The 18741-nt window shown below is 29.5% G+C and overlaps 1 protein-coding gene across 1 annotated transcript in view; it reads right to left on the bottom strand.

Annotated features, from left to right (window-relative positions):
* LOC135127713 (C-type lectin domain family 4 member F) overlaps window positions 1–18741 on the bottom strand; it is a 125941-nt gene that overhangs the window by 54299 nt on the left and 52901 nt on the right. The window contains exon 2 of the mRNA XM_064054279.1: window positions 7189–7455. Within this exon, the coding sequence (XP_063910349.1) occupies window positions 7189–7455 (267 nt within the window). The remainder of the gene's footprint in view (window positions 1–7188; window positions 7456–18741) is intronic.

Below are 18741 nucleotides of genomic sequence, written 5' to 3'. Positions count from 1 at the left end.
CATTTGAATTCGAAATCAAAGATGCATTTCGAAAATTTTGATACGGGTTCATCTCAAATATTTCGAAAACTTTAATCCGGGTTCATCAACACGCTATATTTTTCCATTCGGCTCATGGAGATCTATGTTCCATAATTATTAGTGAATTTTTGAGAAATTTTATCAAAATCTCAATTTTCTGAAACGTTCCTCTTTGAAATTTTTGTCTTTTTTTGGAAAGCTTCTAAAACTACCAACAGATAATCTTTTATTGATTTAGACTTCCAGAAGTTGTTTGCGGTCTGGAATCTTCCAAGAATCGTCACAATAAGATATGGTAATTTTTAGAATATCTTATAAATTTTAATCTGAAACCGACTATTTAGAAAAATTTAATCCAAGACCATCAGCACGCTATATTTTTCAGTTCAGCTTGTAGTAAATTATATCCCAGGATTTTTAGTTGATTTTTAGCCCACTTCGCCAAAATCTTATTTTTTCAATGCCCCTATTTTACCTTTTTTTGGGCACGTTCGGAAAGTACCAAAAGAGTTTTTTATTAATTTCAACCGCCATAAATTGTTGTCGGATTAGTTTCCCCCCAAATTACCGAAATTTTGGTAGATTCGCAAAATTAAACATTACTTTTTAAAATATCGTAAAAATTTGTGTGAAATCGCCTGTTTCGAAAAATTTGGTCTAGGATCATGAACACGGTATGTTTTTCAATTCAACCCATCGAGATCCATTTCTCAAAATTTTTAATGGATTTTTAGGCAACTTCGCCAAAATCTTACTTTTTCTGTACCCCATCAATGAAATTTTTTGCCTTTTTTGAACACTTTCGAAAAGGACCAGAAGAGATTCTTTTATTAATTCCGACCGCCAAGTTATTGTTAGCTTTATTCCTCCCCAAATTCCGAAAATTTTACTCAAATCGCCAAAATTAAATATTTTATTTTTAGGCAATTTCGGGAAATCTCAATTTTTCAAAATACGAAATAATTTCAAAAAAGTTTTTGATCTTTTCCTAAGCACCTTCAAAAACTACCAAAAAGGCGTTGTTTTGTCGATTTCAATATCCAGAAGTTGTTTTCGGTGTCGTTTCTTTCAAAATACCCGGATTTTGCCAAAATCGCCAAAATAGAATCCTTACTCCAACAAATTTTATGATATGGTAAAAATTTAAGTTTGAAATAAAATATTTTGAAAAATCTGGGTCAAGACCACGAACACGCTATGATTTTTAATTTAGTTAGTTGAGATCTATATCTCAGAATTTTTAGTAAATTTTAAGGCAACTTCGCCAATATTTTAAGTTTTCGGTACCCCGCAGGATGAAATTTTTCCCTTTTTTTTAAGCGCCTTCGAAAAGTACCAAAAGAGATTCTTTTAGTGATTTTGACCGCCAGAAGTCGTTGTCGCCTGCGTTTCTATCAAAATTCCCGGAACTTGGGTAGAATCGCCAAAATTAAATATGGCAATTTTTAGAACATTGTAAAAATTTGAATTTGAAACCGAATATTCCCAAAAACTTGGTTTAAGACCATCATACGCTATATTTTTCAAATCAACTCGGCGAAATCTATATCCCAAAATTTTTTGGTAATTTTTAGGCAATTTCGACAAAATCTAAATTTTTCAATATGATATCATTTCTTCCAAATTTCTTGGATTTTGCCAAAACTGCCAAAATAAAATATAACAATTTTTATAATATTGTAAAAATTTTAGTTTGAAATCGAATATTTTGAAAAATCTGGGTCGAGACCAAGAACATCGTGATCTATATCTCAGAATTTTAGGGAAATTTCTATGCAACTTCGGCAATATCTTGATTTTTCGGTATCCCATTACTTAGATGAAATTTTTAACCTTTTTTGAGCACTTCAGAGAACTAGGAAAAGAGGCTATGTTATTGATTTCGACCTCCAGATTTGTTTTCAGAACAGATCCCAAAAACTCCTGGAATTTTGCCGGTATCGCCAGTATAAAATACCGCAGTATTTAGAATATCCTAAAAATTTGAACTTGAAACTGAATATTTCTAAAAATTTTGGTTCGGGACCATGACAATGCTATTTTTCAATTTAACTCGTTGAGATAGACATTTTAGACAACCCCGTGTATGAAATTTTAGATTTTTTCACTTTCAAAAATTACCACATGAGATTATTTTATTGATTTTGAACTCCAGAAATTGTTGTCGGCTTCGTTTCTCTCCAAATTTCCGGAATTTTGGTAAAATCCTGAAAATGACATATTTGAACTTGAAACTGCATATTTCGAAAATTTTAGTCTAATACTGTCAACATGCTGTGTTTTTCTATTCAGCTCGTCGAGATCCCAGAATTTTTAGTGAATTTTTGGGCAACTTCGCGAAAATCTTAATTTTTTCAGTATCCCTCGTATGAAATTTTTGACCTTCCCCGAACAAGTTCGAACAATCGGAAAAGGCAATTTTTTGTAGATTTAGACCTATAGTAGTTGTTTTCAGGTTTGTTTCTCTCCAAATTCTTGGAATATTGGCAGAATCGTCAAAATAACATATGAAAATCCTTAAAATATTGTAAAAATTTGAATTTAGAACAAAATGTTTCGAAAACTTTGGTCTAAGACCATCAAGACGCTATGTTTTTCAATTAAGTTCGTCGAGATCTTCTATTTCCCAGAATTTTAGTGAATTTTCAGGCAACGTCATCAAAATATTCATTTTTCGATAACCTCATGTATGGATTTTTTTGACTTTTTTCGAGCACCTTTGAAAACTACCAAAAGAAAGTCTTATGTTGATTTCGATCACCAGAATTTGTTCTTGGTTACATTTTTTGCCCAAAATTCCTAGAATAATGTCAAAATCGTTAAAATAAATTTTGACAATTTTTAGAATATCATAAAAATTGGAATTTGAAACCAAATATTTCGAAAATTTTAATCCGAAACCATCAACACACGGACGGTGTTTTTCAGTTTAACTCGCCGAGAGCTAGATCCCAAAATTGTTAATGAATTTTAGACAATTTCACTAAAATCCTAATTTTTCAGTACCTACCCATCGTATGAAATTTTTGACCTTCCCTCGAACACATTCGAAAATGACCAAAAGACATTTTTTTGGTTGATTTCGTTCTCCAGAAGTTGTTTTCAGCTTTGTTTCTCTCTGAATTCCTTGAATAATGTCAAAGTCGCCAAAATAAAATATGGGCATCTTAAAAATTTGAATTTAAAATCGAATATTTCTAAAATTCAACAACAATCAACCCTATGTTTTTCAAAAATTCAGCTCGTTGAGATCTATGTTACAGAATTTTTCAATTAGTAGTAGATATTTCATGTTATTTCTTATTACTATGAATAATGTTTAATTTTCTATTTCGTTCTCAATTTTTCCGTACCCCTCGTAGGAAATATTTGACACCTTCCAAGATTACCAGAAGAAAATTTTTTCGTTGATTTTAACTTCCAAACGTTATTTCTGGAGTCGTTTCTTCCAAAATTCCTGAAATTTTAGCAAAATCTTCAAGATAAATTAGATGGTGATTTTTAAAATAGAGTAAAAATTTGAATTTGGAACTGAATATTTCGAAATTTTGGTCCGGGACAATCAACACACTATGTTTTTCAATTCTGGTTGTCGACATATGTATCCCAGAACTTTTAGTGAATTTTTGACAACTTTTCCGTATACCCTGTATGAAATTTTTCACTTTTTTGAGCAATTTTGAAAATCATACCTTTTATAAAAATTTGAATCTAAAACCAAATATTTCAAAATTTGGTCCGGGACCATCAACACGGAATGTTTTTGAATTCTGGTCGTCAAGATCTATATCCCAGAATTTTTAGTGAATTTTTAGACAACTTTTGTAAAAGTGAAATTTTTCCAGTGGTGCCCCCTTCTTCTTTTGGCCGAAATTTGAAGAAGGGAGGACCATTGGAAAAATTTCACTTTTACAAAAGTCGTCTAAAAATTCTGAAAAAATTCAGGGATGTAGATCTCGACATGCTGATTCCAAAAATATAACATGTTGATGGGCACGGAGCAACATTTTCGAAAGAATCTGACGAAATGTAAATTTTTAACGATTTCTAAAAATTTTCTGTTTGAAGTCCATTTTTAGGTCATTTTTGAGAGTAATTGAAAAAGGTAGAAATTTTCACAAAGAGGTCACAAAAATGACATAAGCGCAAAAAAAAACTGGATAAAAGAGCTTTAACCAAAAAATGGGCAATAAAAATATCAAAGAGAAATATAAAAAATCGGCAAAAGAAGGCCACAAAAAATACAATAAAAACGACAAAACAACAGAATTTACCCCAAAAAAAAAGGAAAGCAAAAGCGAAAAATTCGGAAAAAAGGAATTTAGAAATGGGTCAAAAAACTGCGATCAAAAACTGATTTTTGTTTTTCATTTTCCGGATTTTTTAATTTTCATTTTTCGGATTTGGTCACAATTTTTCGTTTATTCGTTTCTTTTAATTTTGTAATATTTATTTACATTTTATAATTTTTCGTTTATTGAATTTGTCAAATTTTCAATTTTAGATTTTTCAAATTTGCTATTTTTGGATTTCCAATTATAAGATTTTCCGAGTTCTTTAATTTTCAATATTTTGATTTTGAAAAACTTATTTCGTTTCGTCTAAAAATTCTGAAAAAATTCAGGGATGTAGCTCTCGACATGCTGACTCCAAAAATATAACATATTGATGGGCACGGAGCAACATTTTCGAAAGATCTGGACGAAATATAAATTTTTGACGATTTCTAAAAATTTCGATATTTTAACGGACGATTCTGGAAAAACGGTTGGAGTCGTCAAAGAATCGAGGCCGGAAATGAGTTCTAGAGCTCGAAATCTACAAGAAAATGTATTTAGTTAGGTTTCGAAATTGTGAAATTTTGGCCGAAATTTGAAGAAGGGGGGACCATTGGAAAAATTTCACTGTTACAAAAGTCGTCTAAAAATTCTGAAAAAATTCAGGGATGTAGCTCTCGACATGCTGACTCCAAAAATATAACATGTTGATGGGCACGGAGCAACATTTTCGAAAGATCTGGACGAAAAGTAAATTTTTGAAGATTTCTAAAAATTTCGATATTTTAACGGACGATTCTGGAAAAACGGTTGGAGTCGTCAAAGAATCGAGGCCGGAAATGAGTTCTAGAGCTCGAAATCTACAAGAAAATGTATTTAGTTAGGTTTCGAAAATGTGAAATTTTGGCCGAAATTTGAAGAAGGGGGGACCATTGGGACAATTTCACTTTTACAAAAGTCGTCTAAAAATTCTGAAAAAATTCACGAATGTAGATCTCGACATCCTGATACCAGAAATATAACATGTTGATGGGCACGGAGCAACATTTTCGAAAGATCTGGACAAAATGTAAATTTTTGACGATTTCTAAAAATTTCGATATTTTAACGGACGATTCTGGAAAAACGGTTGGAGTCGTCAAAGAATCGAGGCCGTAAATGAGTTCTAGAGCTCGAAATCTACAAGAAAATCTATTTAGTTAGGTTTCGAAAATGAGAAATTTTGGTCGAATTTTGAAGAAGGGGGGACCATTGGAAAAATTTCATTTTTGCGAAAGTCATCTAAAAATTCTGAAAAAAATCAAGGGTGGAGATATCGACATGCTGATTCCAAAAATATAACATATTGATGGGCACGGAGCAACATTTTCGAAAGATCTGGACAAAATATAAATTTTTGACGATTTCTAAAAATTTCGATATTTTAACGAACGATTCTGGAAAACGATTGGAGTCGTCAAAGAATCGAGGCCGGAAATGAGTTCTAGAGCTCGAAATCTACAAGAAAATGTATTTAGTTAGGTTTCGAAAATTTGAAATTTTGGCCGAATTTTGAAGAAGACCATTGGAAAAATTTCACTTTTACAAAAGTCGTCTAAAAATTCTGAAAAAATTCAGAGATGTAGATCTCGACGTGCTGATTCCAAAAATATAACATGTTGATGGGCACGAAGCAACATTTTCGAAAGATCTGGACGAAATATAAATTTTTGACGATTACTAAAAATTTCGCCCTAAAATCAGGATTTTTCGTATCCCCTAAATTTTTTTTTGAGCACTTTCGAAAACTAGCAAAAAGATTCTTTTGCTGATTTCAATCAAAAGAAGTTCTTCTCGGTTTCGTTTCCTCCCGAATTTTACCAGAATCGCCAAAATAAAATATATCACTTTTTAGAACATTGTAAAAATTTTAATTCGAACTGAATATTTAGAAAAATTTAGTCCGGTACCATTGACATGCTATGTTTTCCATTTCAACTCGTCGAAATCGATATTCCAGAATTTTTAGTAAAGTTCTAGACCTTCCAAAATGACCAAAAAACAATTTTTTTGTTGACTGTATCCTCCAGAAATTATTTTCACCGTCGTTTCTTCCAAAATTCGTGAAATTTGGCCAACGTCGCCTAGATAAAATATCAAATAAAATATTTATTGTAAGAGTTTGAATCTAAAACTGAATATTTCAAAAAAATCGTCGAGATTTGGTTTTTAAAAATGTATGAAGTTTTCAAAATTTATTTCAACAGAAAAAACATCAAAAAACATAAAAACTTAAATATAATAATGCTTTATTGCACATTATTTTCTAGTTTCAGGTTCAGTCTATGCGATAAAACTAATTAATACCTACTTAAATTACTAAACTGTAATCTACTTAAATTAACATTTAAAACCACAATTTAAAACCCAAATAATCTTCCCAAATAGTTTTCACCTAAAAGCCGTCCAAGTTAACTTCATGAGCGTCATATTATTCCAACTGTGACCCCAATATGTTTTAAAACGATTTTTAAGTGCGTCAGAGTTTTCCATAATGGAATCAAATTTAAATCCCTTATTTGTAGATAGTTCAATCCACATCTGGCCCCTCCAAATCGTTATATAATGGTAAAACATTAACCGTATCACTCCTACTATCATAAAACGTTTAAAATACGTGTCCACAACTTGCTCCTGATCTCCAGTTTTTCTAATTACCTTTCATCACCTCCACGTCACCCAGGTGCCTGCTTTTAATAAATTACTCTCAACCATTATCAGTCTAATTTAGACAAACACCAGCTCAATTTTTTCCGACCTGCCAAATCAACTGATTAATAGTCCTTCCGACAAAATTCCCGCGTGATTAATGACCGACTACTCTAAATGCGCATTAACCAATTAAACGTGCCTTCTGTTTCCACGTCCTCCTCTTTGGCTTCTTCGTTATAGAACGAAACTCGCTCCGACTCGCCGCTCTCGAGCGTCTCGGTGGTGTTGAGGACATCCTGTATATTGTTCGTGGGTTTCCTCCGTGCCCTGGGCAAAATGTCCCACACGGTCGGGGCTTTGGATGGGCGATGGTTGTTCGGAAAAAGGCGCTTTTCCAAGTAGTTTTGCAAAATCTGCTCTGTTATTTTATTCTGTCTTGCTATCTCCCGATAATCCAACTGAGCGCCTGAAAGCATTAAAATGATCAGTGTTGCTTGGAGAGAAAATAGATAAAACTAAGAAGTAAAGAAACGGCGATAGGAGGGTTATTGCTTTGTATATACAGGGTGTCTACCATGCAAGATTAGTGGCTCTAAGCGTACAACACTGATTATTTTAATACAGCAGGGGCGGGGTCTACTTCGAGAAGAAAAGAAAGAGAATACAAATCTGTACATTTTCTTGTTCAATTTTAATATTATAAATATTCGGACGCTGTCACAACACGTAATCATAATCAAATATTAGACAGGAACCTCTGGGTAATTATCACCGACCTTAACACACATACTTAGATTTATCTCCAAACAGAGTATCGACGTTTGCGATAATTACATAATAATTAGGATTATTATCCTTACAAATGTAAACTAAGATTGTTGCGCCATCGGAATGTCTTTTCGCATTCGGATGTCGAAATTTGATGGATGGTACTCGGCGCTTACCGGAGCAATTAAAAAGCGTAACAGTACTTACTGAACAATATAAATCTAGTAATCAGTGAAAGGTTCAGTACTTTCAAGTACCGTCGAACCGTTTTTGTTTCTCATTGTTTAATTAAAACGTTTTCAGCCCAGATTCCACTGAAAGTTGTCCAGTCCTGAGGAATTTTAGACATTTCAGGATTTAAGGTCAAGTAAACCTGTGCCTAAAACGGCTAATTGTACACTGGTCGGTAATATTTTTCCTTCAGGGTCGTTTACACTAGAATTAACTCTTCGATTTAATTAATTTTTTGGTGCCGGAAGTTTAGGCCTAAATTAATTATAGCAATCAGAACGAGTTGATTGTCACGATTGATGGAAAATGGGCGAAAATTGGGTACTTTTTGACCGTCTGTGGGAAATGAAGCTGTGCGATGGCCATTACTATGCAAATTTTATGTTTTATGCTAATTGCCGGGTATTTTGAAGAAGGTTGGGTCTGTGAAGAAATTAAGAGTTCAGGGTTTTGGCGATTTAATTTACCACATGCTGCGATTTTAGGGTCGGACTTTTTTTTAAGTGAAGTAATCGGAAAACTGTGGTTTCATGTTCTAGCCGTGAAGGATTTGCGAAATGAGGTAGAATTATGATTAATAAATATGTCATCGGGCGAAAAATGCAACATTTTCAAGGCTTTGATGGTTTAAGAGATTCAAAAGTTGTCCTGAGATCATTTTGACTTTGGAAAGTACCTAAGTTTTTTCCAAAACTGTGCTAATTTTCGATTCACTGGTAACACATTTATTTAGATCTTTTGCATAACTACTTGAGTCATTGACCTCAACATTTTGTTCATCACTCTATAAAATTTCGTAAATTTTATTCATAATTGATCACCGAATGAAGAAAAAACAAAAGTGAAAGGATTTTTGGGTTTAAAATTGAACTACAAAGATTTTTAAATAAATTATTGTGTCATTGACCGAGAGGATTGAAAAGGACTCGTTTTAATGTCACTCAGAAGAACGAAAAAACACTAAAATTGTGTTTGCTGAAAGTTTTTTTGTAAACGGCATTTTGTTCTTTTATACTGGTCTGGACTAGAGTGGAAATATTGTGAGAAGAACATGTTGAGTCGTCACCATCTGTCACTTAGTCCTCGACCCAAAGCGTATTAATTGAGGTCTTAAAGGCACCTTTTGCCAAAATTTGCGAAAATCCAGCCGCTTTTATGACTAGTGAATCGTTCCCAAAATATTTCCACTCTACTTCTAGAATTTGTGAACCTGGGAATTATCTAATTGCTCCTTAATTATATAAACTGCGATCAGAAAAACAATTTTTCAAATTCTCGGTTTTTGTTTTTCTTTATCCCGATTTTTTAATTTTCATTTTCCGGCATGTTTCAAATTTTCAATTTTCGATTTTTCAGTTCTTCGATTTTCCAATTTTTCCAATTAGAAGATTTTCAGAGTTCTTTAATTTTCAATATTTCGATTTTGAAAAACAGATTTCGTTTTTTCGCTTTTGCACTTTTGGGGTTTTGAAATTTCTCAATTTTTAATCTTTCGATTTTTCATGTCTTCAGTTTTTCAAGTTCTTCGTTTTCAGTTTTGAGATTTTTCAAAGTTTTCATATTTGATATAGCAATTTTACAATTTTGCAATTTTTCCGTTTTTTTATTCGAAAAGTTGAAAAATTGGAAGAAAATCGAAAAACTAAAAACACGAAAAATTGTAAAATAGAAAAGGTGGAAAATCCATAAATTACAAATCGAAAAATTGAAGACACGAAAAATTGAAACATCGAAAAACTAAAAGTAAAAAAACTTGAAAATTGTCAAAAAGTGTAACATTGAAAGATCGAAACATACAAAAATGAACTATTGAAAAATTGAATAAATTAAAAAGTTTTAAAATAACTGCAAAGTGGAAGAATTATAAAATTGTAAAATTGAAAAAGTGAAAAAATTTTAAAAATTATAATAATTGTACATCTGAAATGAAAAAGAGAAAAATTGCAAATCGAAATTTGGAGAAACGAAAAATTGAAAAATCATGTAACTGAAAAATCTGAAATTGCAAATCTTAAAATTCTCTCAAAAAATTATAAAATATGAACACTGAAAAATCGAAAAATTGAAAAAATAAAGATAATAAAAAACCGAAACGGAAAATTGTAAATCGGAAACTTGAAGAATGGAAAAACAACTAAAAATCAAAAATTGAAAAATCGAAATAGTAAAAACTGAAAGCTCGCGAAACTACAAAATCTAAAAATTGAGACACCATTTTTTTGCAATTTTTTATTTCTTCAGTTGTTCAAATGGGATTTTTTTTTATTTTCCGAATTTGAATTTCTCAGTTTTTCGTTGCTTCAGTTTTACGATTTTGCAATCTACGAATTTTTACTTATTTTAAAATTTCTCCATTTTAACTTCTTGATTTTTCAGTTTCTGGATTTTTTCTATTTTACGTTTGTTCTGTTTTTCGATTTTACGGTTTTTTCTGTTTCAAATTTTTGGGTTTTTCGGAATGTGATTTTTCAATTTTTCATTTCTTCAGTTCTGTGATTTTACAATTTTCGAAAATTTTGGGATTTTTTTTTTAATTTTTAGTTTTAAATTATTCAACTTTTGATTTTGCGGTTTTTCGTTTCTTCAACTTTAAATAATTATAATTGAAAAATCAAAAACTGAATAACTCAAAATCGAAAAAAATTAAGAAATTGGAACTGGAAAAATAAAATACTAAAAGATCGGAACAGTAAAAAATCAAAAAATTGTAAAAATAAAGAAAATAAAAATCGAAAGGAAAAATTGCAGAAACGGAAAAAGAATTTTTATTTTCCTTGTTTTTACAATTTTTCCATTTTTCGATCCTTCAATTTTTGGTGTTGCAAATTTTCGTTTCGGGTTTTTATTTTCTTTATTTTTAGAATTTTTCGATTTTTCGATGTTCCGTTTTTATATTATTTTATTTTTCCAATTCCTATTTTTTCAGATTTTTGTTTGTTCCATTTTACGATATGCTGTTCGAGTTTTCATTTTTAAGTTTATCCCATTTTTCAAATTTGACTGTTCAACTTTAAGGTTTATTCGATTTTTCATTTCTTCAGTTTTTGGATTTGTAATTCCTGATTTTTATTTTCTTTATTTTTTCAATCTCTTGATTTTTCAATGTTCTGATTGTAAAATTTTTCTTTTGTCAATTGAAAATTTCCCAATTTTTCGGTTTTAAATTTTTCGAGTTTTCAACTTTTTTAATTTTGGTTTTGTTAATTTTAGATTTTTCATTTCTGGATTTTTCAATTTTTGTTTCTTCAAATTTTTATTTGCAGTGTTTCTGGTTTTAAATATTGTAACTAATAATAATTATGGTTTTTAAAATTTTTCAATTTTACCATTTTAGAATTTTTCCATTTTTCAATTATTGGATTTTAAAACTTCGATTTTTCAATTTTCGAAAAATTGCAAACCTTTAAAAATTGAAGACATAGAAAAAATGAAGAACTGAAAATCGCAAATTGCAAAAACTGAACAAATAAAAAATTGAAAAGACAAAAAATTATAAAATCGGTACACTTAAAAACCTAAAAACCTAAAAATTGGAAAATTCAAAAGCTGGAATGTTGAAAAACTGAAAAACTCCAAACATTGCAAATCGAAAAACTGAAGAAACAAAAAAAGTTAGAAAATCGAAAAAAGTGAAAAATTTAAAAATGAAAATTCCACAGTTGCATAGGTATCGTAAAAATGAAGAAACAAAAAATATATGAAAAATTGAAAAATTGCAAATCGAAGACCAGAAGACGCCAAACAAACATTGAAAATATTGTTTGAAAATATTATAAAATGGGAAAACTGAAGAAATTTTTATCGAAAAATTGCACAATCTAAAAACAGAAAAAAACAAGAAAAGTGAAAAACTGAAAACTAACAAATCGAAAAGTTAAAGAAACGAAAAATTAAAAAAAATAGGATTGAAAGACAAAAAATTATAAAATCGAAATATTAAAAAATCGAATCATTGAAAAAATAAAAACAAAAAACCGAAACGAAAAATTGAAAATCGAAAACCCTAGAAACTCGAATCAAAAAATCTCAGAATCTAAAATTTTAAAGATTGGAGAATTAAAATCTGAAAAATTTAAGCTTGAAAACTCGAAAATTACATATAGAAAAACGGAAGAAACAAAAAAAATGAAGTGAAAAAAACTACGGGGGTGTAAAAACATAAAAAAAGGTCACAAAAATGATCATAAAAAGTCAAAAAATAGAAGGGAAAAATAAAGTCTAAAAATAAAAGCGACAAGAAAAAAACAAAAAAAAATGAAAAAAACACAATAAAGGGCAATAGAAAACGGGTTATAAAAGCCAAAAAACTGAGTCCAGAAACAAAAGAAGAAGACATTAAATTTACGTCAACTGAGTCGTTCTTCTCAAAGTATTTTTACTCTACTTCTAAAGTTTGTAATTATAAAATTTGACATCCACTATTTGCGCTTTAATCGCCTAAATTAAAGAATAAATTCGAGTAAAAAAATTTTTAGTAAACTTTGAGCAAAATAAAAAGAAAATTTTTAATTTTCTGGACGAAGTGCCAAAGTTAACACGATTTTTATATTTTTTAAAATTTCTCAATTTTAACTACAGTTTCTCGATTTTTTTCTATTTCACATTTGTTCTGTTTTTCAATTTTACAGTTTTTCAGTTTCAAATTTTTCGGTTTTTCGGAATGTGATTTTTCAATTTTTCATTTCTTCAGTTCTGTGATTTTACAATTTTCGGATTTTTTTTTTAATTCTTAGTTTTAAATTCTTGATTTTTCAATTTCTCGACTCGTATTTTTTTGATTTTACTATTCTTCAATTTTTCGATTTTGCAATTTTTCGAATCCAATTTTTCGAATTATCAATTTCAAACCTTTTGAATTATTCAACTGTTAATTTTTCATTTTTTCGTTTCTTTAACTTTAAAGAATTATTATAATTGAAAAATCAAAAACTGAATAGAGTAAAATCGAAAAAAATGAAGAAATTGGAATTGGAAAAATAAAATACTAAAAGATCGGAACCGTAAAAAATCAAAACATTGTAAAAATAATGAAAATAAAAATCGAAACGAAAAATTGCAGAAACGGAAAATTGATAAATCAAGAATTTTTGTTTTCCTTGTTTTTACAATTTTTCCATTTTTCCATCCTTTAATTTTTTATTGTCTTTATTTTTTCTTCTGTTGGTTTTTCAATGTTCTGATTTTAAAATTTTTCTTTTTTCAATTGTAAATTTCCCAATTTTTGGGTTTTCAATTTTTCCAGTTTTAACTTTCTTAATTTTTGGTTTTTTCAATTTAAAATTTTTCATTTATTCAATTTTTCAATTTTGGGTTTTTCAATTTTTCGATTCTTTAATTCAATTTTCGAAAAATTGGAAAACTAAAAACTCGAGAAATTTTAAATTGAAAAATTGCAAACCTTTAAAAATTGAACACAGAAAACATCAAGAACTGAAAAAATTAAAATTGAAAAGACAAAAAATTATAAAATCGGTACATTTAAAAAGCTAAAAATTGGAAAATTCTAAAGTTGGAATGTTGAAAAACTGAAAAGAAAGTTGGAAAATCGAAAAAAGTGAAAAATTTAAAAATGAAAATTCGACCGTTGCATATCGTAAAAATTGGTCCAAACAGTTTATACCGTACTTCCAAGGTTGTTTGAAAATATTATAAAATGGGAAAACTGAAAAATCCAATAACAGTAAAAATAAAGAAAATAAAAGACGAAAACTTGAAAAATTAATAATGGAAAACTCGAGAAATTTAAATCGAAAGATTGCAAAATCTAAAAAGTGCAAAACAAGAAAAGTGAAAAATTGAAAAATAGCAAATCGAAAAGTTGAAGAAACGAAAAATTAAAAAAATAGGACTGAAAAACAAAAAATTATAAAATCGAAATATTAAAAAATCGAATAATTGAAAAAATAAAAACAAAAAACCGTAACAAAAAATTGTTAATCAAGAAACTGAAAATCGAAAACTCAAAAATCTTAATCAAAAAATCTCAAAATTAAAAAATTGAAAGATTGGAGGTTTGAAAAACTGAAAAATTTAGGCTTGAAAACCCAAAAAATTGCATACAGAAAAACGGAAAGAAAAAAAATTGAAGCGAAAAAACAGCGGGAGTATAATTTATGCCACAGAAAATGAAGAAAACATAAAAAATGTCAAAAAAAATGCAACAAAAAAGACGGAATAAGGCGTCAAAGAAAGACAGAAGAAGGGGTGATAAAAAAGGGGCAAAAAAGGAGTCAACAAAGCGTAGCTAAAAGCGATAAAAAATGGGAAAATAGAGTCTAAAAATAAAGGCGACAAGAAAAAGACTAAAAAAACTGAATAAAGCGACAAAAAATCGTAAGACAAGAAGCCAAAAAGTCCAGAAACAGAAAAAAAAACAAAATTGGAAGAATAAGTTCAAGATTAGAAAAATAATAAATGAAGAAGAAAACGAAGAACAAGAAAGAAGAAGAAGACGAATAAACGAAAAAAGTATACAAATGGGTGAAAAAAAGAACACAAAAAGCGTCAAAAAGAGGAATAAACGATAAAAACGAGGCAAAAAATCGTCAAAAAATGAGAAAAAATTATTAGTAGCATAAAATCCACATAAAAATGGAAAAAATTGTATAGGAAAAAAAGCCGAAAAAACCGGAGTAAGGGGCAATAAAAAGCGGGTCAAACAAGCTATCAAAATAATGGGAACATAAAGAGTCTAAAAAAGGCGACAAGAAAAACGACAAAAAATTATTTAAAAAAACGCGAATAAAATTGTCAAAAAAGCGACAAGAAAACTAAGTCAAAAAACAACAAAAAATGTGGCAAAAAGGACAATAAAAAAGTGGGAATACAAGTTACAAAAAGTTACGAAGGAAGAAGTAGAAGAAGGAAATTTTTTGACTAAATAGTGACAAAAGAGGACTAAAGAAAACGAAAAAAGTCACGAAAAATTCAACAATGAAAGTGACAAAAAAGGACGAATAAAAAAAACGACAAAACGGCTGCAAAATAAAGAAAGGATTTTAAATTTCTGGTGGATGTATCAAAATTATGATGGTTTTAATACCATTTAAAATAGCAACTCTGCTTTTCAGTACGTATTTTAAAAGAAAAATAAAACTAGATACGGTGAAATTTTTCAGAATTTCTCAAATATTTTAACTTTCCACTAGGGTTAGGTTTAACAATTATGAGAATTGATCTATATTTTTTTGCATAAAAGGAACAACAGAAAAAGTATAAACTACATTAATGGTGCCTTTGGCATAAATCTACAAGTGAACTCATCCAGACATATTAAATTTACGTCCACTGAGTCGTTCTTCTCAAATTATTTTTACTCTACTTCTGGACTTTATAAAATTTGACATTCATTATTTGCTCTTTAATCGCCTAATTTAAAAAATAAATTCGAATGGCTGATGTGCCAAAATGAAAACGATTTTTATAATTTTTAAAGTGATAACCTAAAGTATACATATTTGTTAGAAGAAAATAAAACTTAACTAGATCGGCTGAAATTTGATAGAATTTCTCAAATATTTTAACTTTCCACTAGAGTTAAATTTAATATTTTTGAGAATTTATCTCTATTTTTTACATTAAAGGAACAACAGAAAAAGTATAAACTTCATTAATGGTGCCTTTGGTATAAATCTACAAGTGAATTCCATCCAGACATATTAAATTTACGTCCACTGAGTCGTTCTTCTCAAAGTCTTTTTACTCTACTAAATCACAAAATAAGTTCGTTGAAAAAAAATGAAGAATGAAATAAAAATAGGAAAAATGTTCACCAAATATTCACATAACGGTCAAAAATTCAGCTCTGTTTCCTTAAACACAAATTCGGGGGTTCCACAAGGACGCTATCTCAGACCTGGCCGTTTTTCTCTTTACAGCAGCGACATTGGTTGTGTTTTTACAATACCTACAGTTAATTCGTTTGCTCAAATTTTAACAAATAACATAATAACAAAAGTTATAAAAAATATAAAATCCGTACACGTGTGAAAACATCATAGGCAACCAACAATACCAACAACATTAATTTAATTAAAAACGTGCAACAAATTAAGCAAACATAATCCGGATAAAAGCTTTATAAATTTCATCACTCGTTAAATAACATCTCCCCATCTTCTTTTCAAAACGGATTCATTAAACACTAATACACTTCCTCTATTACAGACCAATTATTATTATTATAGAAGCTACTGTATCAGAATGCAAATTTTCAGCTCATTATTTTTTCACAAAACATCAACCTTTTCATTAAACATTCCTCAACACAATCTGCACAATAGCCGAACAAATCGTGCATTGCACCACTCTAATTGTTGCAAATTAATACTAAAAATCAATCGCTGCGTGAGAACGCCATCACGAGTAGTAGCATCCATTTCGTCACATTTTTCAGCTGACCCGGTCATTTCAGAAGTGTAAACACAAGTGAAACTTAATTTATGCAACATTTTTGCAATTTGCAAACAATACGTCTTTATTTCGGCAACGAAGACACACACCTTTGCAAATTGGGAATAATGGTTTCTATCTTATTATTGATTTAGATTTTAGAGTGTTGTTTAAAGGGAGACCTTGTCGGAATTTCTGCGATTACGCATCTGTGTGGCAGAAGAGCACCTTTGGAAAGTTGGTTAATGCGTTTTAATTGGAATAACCGAAGTTGGGTAAGAGAGGAGCCGAAACACGCAGCGAAAAAGTCAAATGTTAGGATGAAGTTGTTGAATCATTGTGGTTTTGCGCCTATACCACACACGATTTTTTGAGTTTTGATCTCTGTGTCGAAGTGGGTAATCATTAGAGAGCGGAGTTATAAACACAAAAAAATTAAGAATAAGCGCTTAAATAAGCACATTTTCAATAAAAAAGTTTTATTTTAAGCAAAAAAGCACTAAAAACATAATCATATTACAAATCAAAGAACACTTCTTAGAACACGTATTTCAGTTTTCTTTAAAATAATTTATGATTGTAATATGTTCCAAGTTGTCCACTGTAAAATTAATAGCTATTTAACGAACAAGTTTGTTAATAAAGGCAATTAATAATCGAGATATTTTAACGCGCGAGGAACGAGTTTTTATATTTTTTCTTTTTCTCAATTTGAAATTTTTTAGTTTTTGGATTTTTCAATTTTTTTTGTTTTCAATTTTTCGTTTCTTCAATTTTTGATTTGCAGGTTTTCTAGTTTTCATTTTAGATATGTAATAATAATCATAATTTTTATTAGAGTTGTTCGCTTTTTCAATTTTTCGTTTTAGGAATTTTTTAATTTTTCGATCTTTAAATGTTAGTTTTTGGACTTTACATTTTTTGATTTAATTCGTTCTTTGATTCATTAATTTTTTCTCGGTTTTTAGTTTTTCAATATTTCTATTTGTTTCGTATCGTATCGTATCGTATCGTACAACCAATGTGTTATGGCTATTCGATTTTGTTGCTTCGAAGGACCTGAATTAATTAAACAGCTTTTATCACAATCAAGGCTTTATTTTTAAGGAAGTAGCTGACCGACTTGGTCTTACACGTTTGGTGTTGGCGGTGTGACTGGCGGCTGCCTTAGTCGGTCGGTCGGTCTTATGAAAGAGACCAACCGCCAACGGAAGCAATCATCATTCGCCGGGGGACAAAGAGTTCGCCGCCAACGAACACCTGCAACTCTGAACACCATTTGCCGTTTCTTCAGTTCTACAGTTTTGTTAAATAAATGTTATATAAATTTAAAAAAAGTAACAGTGTACCTATGGTTTATGAATCCGTGTCGAATCTTCGACATCGAAATTTTTGTGGAAAAATAAAACAAAATTGAATTACAATTTTTCGATTTCTTGATTTTTCGATATTTCAGTTTTACAATTTTTCAATTTTTGCCTTTTTTAAATTTTCATTTTTACATTTCTCAATTTCTCTGTTAACCAATTCTTTGATTTTTTGATTTTTCCTCTTTCCAATTTATCGATTTTTGAAGTTTTCGTTGTTCCAATTTTGGGATTTTTCAATATCTGCAATTTTTTAATTTAAAATTTCTCACTTTTTTAATATTTCGATTTTTCGTTGTTTCGATTTTTAGAATTTCTGATTTTTCGAATTTTGAATATTTTGATTTATCGTTTTTTTTACGTTTAAATATGTATTTTAGTTTTAAATTTTCCGGTTTTTCGATTTCGGGCTAGTTCGATTTCTCCATTTCTCGGATCTTTTGATGTCTCAATTTTTTAATTTCGATTTCTCAGCTTTTCCATTTTTCAATTTTTTATTTCTTCAAGTTTTTAGATTTTTAAAATCCTCCATTTTTCGGTTTTATGTTTTGTTTGCTTCGATCTCCAAATTTTAACCTTTTTAACGTGTATTCCAATTTTTCGATTTTGGAATTTTCGATTTCTTACATCTCGATTTTTCGTTTTTTCGATTTTAAAATGTTTTTACTTTTGGTTCTTTTTTTTGATTTCTGGATTTTTCAAGTTTTCGATTTCTCAATTTTTCAACATTTCAATTTTGAGAATGTCTATATTTTTCAGTGTTTTGATATTTTCATTTTTCAACTTTTTAAATTCTGATTTTTCGACTTACCGGAAATCGACTTTTGGGTTTTCAATTTTTCGACTTTTCAGTTTTGAGATTTTTCAATTTGTCGATTTTTTAGTTTTTCATTTCTTCAGTTTTTCGGTTTTTCAAGTTTTCGAATTTTTAAATTTAAAATTTTTCAATTTTTCGATTTTATTTTCTTTACGTTCCCATTTCCCGATTTTAATTT

The sequence above is a fragment of the Zophobas morio genome, unplaced genomic scaffold (genome assembly GCF_036711695.1).
Source record: "Zophobas morio isolate AGI-343-1 ecotype UQ-CSIRO unplaced genomic scaffold, CSIRO_AGI_Zmor_V1 ptg000012l, whole genome shotgun sequence".
NCBI classification, from domain to species: domain Eukaryota; kingdom Metazoa; phylum Arthropoda; class Insecta; order Coleoptera; family Tenebrionidae; genus Zophobas; species Zophobas morio.
Note: the sequence above shows the minus strand (reverse complement) of the source record. Positions and strands in the feature narration are given on the sequence as shown.